The sequence below is a fragment of the Chenopodium album genome, chromosome 8, assembly GCF_948465745.1.
Source record: "Chenopodium album chromosome 8, dcCheAlbu1.1, whole genome shotgun sequence".
NCBI classification, from domain to species: Eukaryota; Viridiplantae; Streptophyta; class Magnoliopsida; order Caryophyllales; family Amaranthaceae; genus Chenopodium; species Chenopodium album.
Genome location: NC_137841.1, coordinates 57,902,482 through 57,911,052, shown reverse-complemented (window position 1 = coordinate 57,911,052; position 8,571 = coordinate 57,902,482). Strand labels below are relative to the sequence as shown.

General features: G+C 27.5%; 1 protein-coding gene across 1 annotated transcript; it reads left to right on the top strand.

Annotated features, from left to right (window-relative positions):
• The first annotated feature begins 3,084 nt into the window (after positions 1-3,084).
• LOC145556165 (caffeoylshikimate esterase-like) lies at positions 3,085-8,098 on the top strand. Its single transcript, XM_081617806.1, has 7 exons — positions 3,085-3,137; positions 3,240-3,366; positions 3,518-3,664; positions 4,981-5,111; positions 5,997-6,134; positions 7,090-7,188; positions 7,689-8,098. The coding sequence occupies exons 1-7, from the start codon at positions 3,111-3,113 to the stop codon at positions 7,989-7,991; spliced, it is 972 nt and encodes a 323-aa protein (XP_081473932.1). The 5' UTR covers positions 3,085-3,110; the 3' UTR covers positions 7,992-8,098.
• Positions 8,099-8,571: the final 473 nt, after the last annotated feature.

Sequence of the window (8,571 nt, the reverse complement as noted above, 5' to 3'; positions counted from 1 at the left end):
TGAGATGTTGAACTTTTTTTCCCACTATTTATGCATTAGCTTTGACTATACATATATATAGGATCTTTTGTCAAAATGGCTACTTTTACAAAACTATTTACCAAAACGACTACTTATCAATATTAATTCCAAAACTAGCTAACTTATTAATTTGGAAGGAAATTATTTATTTCTTATTTTCCTTTGAGCTAGTTTGGTTCACTTATGGGAGTTTTTAAAGAAAAAAAAAAAAAAAAGTTTATAGGAGCTATTTTTTTCTTCTAATTTTTGGGTTTTTTTTTTTTTTTTTTTTTTTTTTTTTTTTTTTTTTTTTTGAAATTCTAATGCCATAGTTTAAGCTATCCAATTATGAGAGGGTAGCTAACTTGTTTTTCGGAGGGTGTGATTTTTTTCTTTTCTTTTTTTTAATATTTATGTTAGTTTGTTTTTCTTTTGTTAGGGGTTCTCCCCTCTTTTGCACCAAACAAAAAATCCCATTAATTTTGGAAAATAACATTCAACATAATATATTTGCAACAATTCTTTGGAGGCTCTACTTTGTTCAAAGGTGCAACAACATTAAAAAAAAATTAGGGAAAAACAAACTCAAAAAATTATTACAAATTTCCAATTAACAAAATAAAAAAAAAATAAAAACTGAGAACATATTCATTGTTTACCATGATGTATCAATATGCGTAAATTTGATTTATTATACACGTTAAACTAAAAAATATTCAAGTTAGCTGACATTAACAAAAGTATAAAATTTATAGGCATGAAAAAGATGAACAATACCTTAAAAACCCTTATCGTTATATAAATTTGCGGTAGTATTGATAGAACAATACTACTTGAAATTTTAAATTTAAATGATACGATCTAGCCGAAAAAATTAGTATATTTATATTCCGCATATCGTTAAATTTTCCAACTTAAAAAAAATCCTAAAACAAAATTAAAATAAAACCAAAAAGCAAAATTAAAAAAATATCAATAAAGTGAACCCTGAACAAAATTGGTTCAAAAGAAAAAGAAATAGCTAATTTTGGAATTAAAATTCATAATTAAGCATATAAAGTTTCATATATATATTTTGACAGAAAGACCATATATTTTAATTAACATACTCCGTAATAAAAACATATTTTATTATAAAATATGTTAGATAGGTATTCATATAAAGTTTCATAATATAGGTGTTCATAATATAATATATGAATAGGTAATATTTTATTATGAAACTTTATGAATAGGTAATATTTAACTACATAAAAATAAAGTCAAACTACTGCATTAGTATGTGTGCAATGTTGACAGTATTATGTATTCTATGACAAAATAAAGTCAAACACATATCTTGAAGATCGTGAAAAGTCAAATAAGAGAAAAAAAAAAAAGGAACATAGAATTAGTTACTATATACGGGCTTAAGATGTAGTTAAAAACCAAGCAAGTGATATGACCCAAACTGAAGTCACTTGAACCCAATCCATACCGCTATATTAGGCTATTAGCCACCTTTAGCTAGAATTTCAGTGACATGATTGTAGGCATGGAAATTTTAAATGTTAGTTCATCATGATATTATTATACTAGTATATAAAATAAAAATTTGTGTTTACAATGACATCATTAGAACAATTACAAATTCTTTTTTTTTTTTTGACAACATAGAACAATTACAAATTCTTAAATAAATCTGGTTCACACTAATTTATTATGGACCACTAATATTAGAGACAATATAATTGTTTTATTTATAAAAAAAAGGTTATTATATTTAAATAAAGGTCATTATGTTGAAATAAAAGTTAGTGTGATATTATAAAGCTATAACAGGTTAATTTTTTTAAAGAAATTTTTAATATAATGGTCAATATGAATAACAACGATCACTAGGTCACTATTCAACATAATGTCGTACTTTATGTTCATAATAACATTAAAGGTCACACAAGTTTAACAAAAGGTTAATATGTTAAAATAAAGATTACTATATTAAAATTAGGGGTTACTATGTTGAATATAATGCCAGTTACGTGTGTATAAACTTTAGGTTCATAATAATACTAGTTTTGTGCCCGGGCGATGCCCGGGTTGTTTATTGAATTTTAAAATAAATTTTTAATCTATATGTCAAATTTTAAAACATATCATTGATACAAAATTAGTTAGGAATTTATGTGTTTTTGTGATGATTTAAACTATATAGTAGGCATGTAATGACTAATAATAATAACATTGGTGAAAAACATTTCTTGACCCGTAATCTGAAATAATGACCCTGTCCGAAATGACTCGTGACCCGACCCGATTGACAGGTCTACACATAGTAATAAAATTATATTAGATTGTAAAGTATATTGTTTTAATTGATTAGAATATATAATAATTTATGAGTGTTATAATTATTTTTTTTAATAAAATTATAATTTAATTTGTACATATGAAATATTGGTACTTTATCGAAAATAAAACTCTAAATTAACAATTTTATTTTAAAATTCTATCCAAATTTGATAGAAAATAGAATTCTAAATTAACTTTTTTATCTTACAAATTGAATTCTATATAAATCTATCCTACGTGACGCGACACTTGGCGAAAAGTTAAAATGACAAGTGTCGCTATCTCGTAGCCTGACTATTGTGGATCAGGTCCACACAATATTTTCTGTTGAACAATTCGTTATTCAATTTTGGATGATAACAATCGCGGATTTAAGACCGAACCAAAAAGGAAAGTCAATCAATTATTGTACAGAAGATCATATCATAAACAAATAATTAATTAAATCATATGTAGTGCATGAGGATGACATATTAGAAATCAGATACGTAAGATAATTAAAGATAGATTAATTTCTAATCAATCCCTCTCTTCCCTTGAATTCGTTTTAGTTTAAAATATCCCTACATTCTCGCATCTCTATTATCAACAATAATACAATTGTTTATTATTCCTAATCACAACTTGTATTTCATTCAAAAAATAAAAAAATCACAACTTGTATTCTTCTTAGTTAAATTAATTTCAAATCCGTTTTCTTCCTCTTAATTCTTTCTATATATATCTCGTACTTTTAATACTATCTTCACCACCCCAATTCTTCTGCTTTCTACTTTATTATGGGTTCTAATGTCAAATTTGAAGAGGTAATTAGCATATATTTAATTATTTTTATACCTAATATAAAGTTTTTAATTAAGAATCCTATGATTTTTATGGTTATTTTTTTAAAAAAAATCTTTTTGCAGGAGTTTATAGTAAATAATAGCGGCTTGAAGCTATATACATGTCGATGGTTGCCACAAAATGAGGATCCTAAAGCTCTTGTTTTCTTATGCCATGGTTATGCCATGGAAAGTAGTATTTCCATGCAAGGTATTTTATTATTCTTTAATTATTATTAATTCTAAACTTTGTGCATTTAATTTGTGATTAATATTATATTGTTTTGGTTAATGCTAATAATGAATTTTTAAGATGTTTGATTACGAGTATGGTCTAATGGGTTTTGTTGATGTGTTTTAAGGGCCGGCGACGCGTCTCGTGAAGGCTGGTTACGGTGTTTATGGGATTGATTTTGTTGGACATGGAAAATCTGGAGGGCTTCAAGGTTATGTTCCAAGCTTTGAAAATCTTGTTCAAGATTGCTCAGATCATTTCACCAAAGTTTGTGGTAAGTTGTTAATTAACTTTAATTAGCTTTTTTGCATCAAGAAAATAGGAGAATATTTAGCAAAAACTATGACAAAATGGCATGTTACATTGTTACACATTAGAATTTAAGTAGAGAGTTGTAATTAAGGGTTTTTCATTAAACCCATTAAAATATTTTTTTATTTTTTTTATTTTTAATGTTCCTATATAGATTGTTACAACAATGTGTTCACTATTGGAGATTTAATTTTTCTAATTTTTGTTGTCATAAAATATCAAATGATTTTTTTCTATAATTTCACTAATACGTAATTTGAGAAATTATATAAAAATGTTCGTTGATAAATACACACTATTAAAATAAGAACGCCAAAAAGAAATAGAGCGATCATATTACTAATATAGATTAGACTAAGTAACACGATGATTTATTCAGAAAATTGTGTTTGGGAGAAAGTGACAAGGACAACTAGCTGTAACTGTCACAAAAAGGACTAGATTCGTTAAAATAAAAGTCAAATTGCTTAAGATTAGTTCTATTTTAATTCTTTTATTCAATGTTTAGCCATCAAGTATTCAAGTGCATATTAGAAGTGTTTCCGCGGTGTTGACTAAAACATACATGCACATAGGAAGGAATCACTGCTAATTATTAGTATATGATGAGTTTTCTTTGAAGTTTAAAAGTCCATATTTTTTTTTTTTGGTGAAGAGTTTAAAAAGTCCTTATAAACCGTATCTATTTCCAAGTCAACTATATCATTTATTTAATATTTTTTTAAAAAAAAATTGGTTTACTGCTTTTGACTTTTTTTTTAATAAAATAAAAAAAAATATTAGTTTAACCTTACCTTATAACTCTGTTTTATTCACCTTTTTTCAACTAGAATTAAACTATAATTATCGATTAATAATTAATTTTAGCTTTGTAAATTTTTTTTTGCTGATTTTCTCTGAATTATTTTTCTTAAGAGTTATATGGAGTAGAATTTTTATTATCTGACCTTAATTTTCATTAATTGTCATGTTTTCTTAATAATATATATTTTGAAGGAGAAAAAATAGGAAATAAAAATAATTAAAATTAAGAAAACATAATAATTCTTATTACATCATCTACTACAAATAAATGCTTTAATTTGACTTTTACATTATTAACATATATCACGTGATCTTCATTGGTGCTTATAATTATACATATTATAGATAGTGAAGGTACTTGTTAGACCTAATGTGTATTTTTTGAAAAATATTGGTTGAAATTTTACATTATCAAATGTGTGGATTAAATTTATTTTGGAGTATTAAAAAAATTGGTGTTTTGTGATGGTGCAGAAAGAAAAGAGAATAAAAGTAAAATAAGGTTTTTGATGGGCGAATCAATGGGAGGAGCAGTTGTGTTGTGTTTGCACAGAAAAATGCCAGACTTTTGGGATGGCGCCATTTTAGTCGCACCCATGTGTAAGGTATGTCATTTCTAATTTCTTAATCACTTTCCTAATTTTCCTAATCTCTGTCCTAATTTTTCTAATAACAATAATTAGTTAATTAGTTAAATTTTAAAGTACGTGATGTTTCTCTCTTTCACACGCTTTGTTCTTCTTGTGATTAGTGTTCCACATGCTCTTCTCTTAAAAATTGCCTTTCCGTCCACATTATATTAATTTATGAAAATGATTGTCCACAATACTTCACATTATATTACTCATTCAGATTTTAAACATGAGGGTTTTGTTTTTTCTATTTTATCTTTGATTTAATTAATTAGTGGCTTCGATTTGAAATTTTAAAGTTTTGCTTTGACTTGAAATTTTAAAGTTTTGACTTGATTTAATTTGAAAATTTCTGGTTTAATACATATATTATGGATTATTATATGATGTATTATTGTATTATGGGTTTATTTTTATATTTAAGTTTATATGATCTAATGTTAATAAAATAATTATTTATAAGAATAAGGTGAATCAAACATAACCTAAATAATTGTATATTTAGTTTTATACATTAAATTCTATAATATTTTATAGAATTTATATTAAATTTGTGTAAGAAAATTAAGTTTTAAATTCAAATATGATTATTTCCTTACTACATTTGAGTTTGGTGCGTGAATTACTTATTTATTTTTTGCTAGAAAGACATGCATGATTTTGATGTTTTCACCTAAAGTTATGTCACAAATTAAATTAGGTAAAACCACTTGGTCCCCAAAAAAAAAAAAAAAGAAAAAAAAAAGAATAACATATTATAATTTTGATACTCCACCTTGAATCAATTACTTGTATTTATTTATAATTATTCTTTTTCAAGGGAAATTACTTATTAATATATTTGTTACTACTTGCCAGATTGCTGACCATATAAAACCAAGTCCATTTGTGATCAGCTGTTTGACAAAACTTTCACACATTGTGCCCACTTGGAAACTTATTCCTGGTAATGATGTGATTGAAGCTGCAGTTAGAGATCCTGAGAGAAAAAAAGAGGTATTTTTATTTCTTTGTTCATTAATTACCAATTACTCTAGAAGTGTGAGTACTGGGTCTTCCATTGGAACCCAACAGATTCTACTCGAGTTCGGTCATTTTGAATTCCAGTCATTCTAAGTTATTGTGTCCATACAAATTAAATTGTAAATTAGATCATTCTAAGTAACTAGATTATATCGATTGTTTTGAGTCCTTGGCATCTCTGATCTATTGCCAATGTTTATTTTTTTAATTGTTTTATTTAATTTTAATTGACGGGGTGGCCTCCCACCCTATCATAGGAATGCGAGGTTGTGAGGAATCAAACCCCCAGCACATGGATTGGAGAGCTCTATTGCTAATGAGCGCTTTTTAGGACCTCACAGTTAGGCACAAGCATATACATAAAAATGACAATTTTGTAAATATTGACATTTTAAAAGTACTACTGAGAGACAATATATTACTACTAAACATTCTCGGCAGTACTATATATGATTTCAGTAGTATAAAAGACACTCTGAGTAGTATTGAAAAAAATCATCTCAATAGTACTAATTGGACTTTCGATAGTACAAAGATTGTTATACAATTTTGTTTGTGTCTAATGGTGATGTATTAGGACTTTCTCATAGCAAATATAGCCACACATAAAGGAAAAAAAGTACCAGCTATCTTCACTTAAAAAAATTTAGGTATGAAAGTGTTAAATTCATATAAACACAATTATACAAAGTCGTTTCTAGCATAATCTTAACGTGTCATTGATGATGTAGGTGTTACCTCATACAATAATATGCATTTAGGAGTTAGGACACACCTTTAACTGTACTCCAATTGTACAAAGTATTTTTAATGTTATTTTAAAAATATAATACTCCATATGAAATCATTTTACTCCGTACAATAAAACTAAGCTACTTCAAATTTACAACAAAATGCTATAATTAACATTATCAATGTAAATAAATAGGTGAGGTCAAATCCATATTGGTACACTGGAAGGCCACGCTTGAGAACAGCTGAACAGCTCTTTTCTGTTTCCATGGATCTCGAGAAACGATTAAACGAGGTATATACACATAATTGTATTCCCTTTATTTATTTTTAATATTTTTTTTGACAAGATAGGTTTTACTCCATAATAATTTTGGTAGCAACGTTTTTTCTTCCCCAACTTACTCTATTACGAGTATTATCTGTTAGTGGAAGCCCCACTCTACCATCATAATAATTAATAATTGTTTATCAAATGACATTTTTTATAAAAATAAATTAATTAAAATCTAAGTAGCATGATACATGTTGATTTATTTACGAAAATATCATTAGATAAACATTTTTTTGTCATAAAATTGTATTTTTCCAGATATTTTAGTGGCAAAAAATAATCTTTCAAACTTATTTTATTTTTTTAATTTAATATAGTAATATCATTTTTTGTTTGTTAGTGTACATCTCTGAATTTTTTATTATTTACACATAAATACTACAGAAAATTGATACTTTGAATTTGAAATAAATTTGGCATTGAAATAGACCTGTGATTAACCCCATTGTATTCAAACACAGGTAACATTACCCTTCATAGTTCTTCATGGAGGAGATGACAAAGTGACGGACCCAGAAATAAGCAAGATTCTACACGAGTCGGCCATGAGCTTCGACAAAACCTTCAAGCTGTATCCGGGAATGTGGCATGCTTTAACCTATGGTGAATTCCCTGAAAACATCAACACCGTCTTTAACGACATCATAGGTTGGTTGAGTGTGAGATCTGGGGGACCGAACTCGAGGTTAGAGAATGCAAGCAAGGTTAAGGAAGACAGAGAGACTAATGTTACATACCATGAGAAACCTACGACCTCAAGTTGATCGTCTGTTTTGTATTTCAGAGATCCATAATTAAGTTGGTGTATAGCTATGTCTTGTTACTCTTGTACATACTGATAATCATTTTTTTTAATGTGTAATTGCGTTTATTTGTTCCAAGAGTAAATTAGTAAAGAACTTCTATCTTATTGTCTAACTAGTTTTTTCCCCGGGCGATGCTCAGATAGTATAAATTTTTTTTGCTTGAATCACGCTTATACAATCCCTTTTTGGTAATGTAGGATATTTAGACGTACGGTGTCATATCGCTTATTTAATTAAATAGGAGCGAGCCCCAGTTGCTCATCATGAGAAACAAGGTTGTTCCTCACAATGGTAGTTTTAAAAATATTTTGATGTTTTCCACTTACTGAGATGCTGAGTCGGATTTCGTGGGGACAGCTTATGTGTCAAATTGGTTGAATAATGGCATAACAAGAAAACGGAATAACAGAATTAGCTGAGCTCCTCTCACCACTTTCAGAATTAGCTCACAGCTCTCCTCAACTCTATCAGAGCTCCTAACCTCTCCTCACCTGCCCAGATGACTTAATTGGGTCTTCAAGTTGTCGGAAATCCGTCG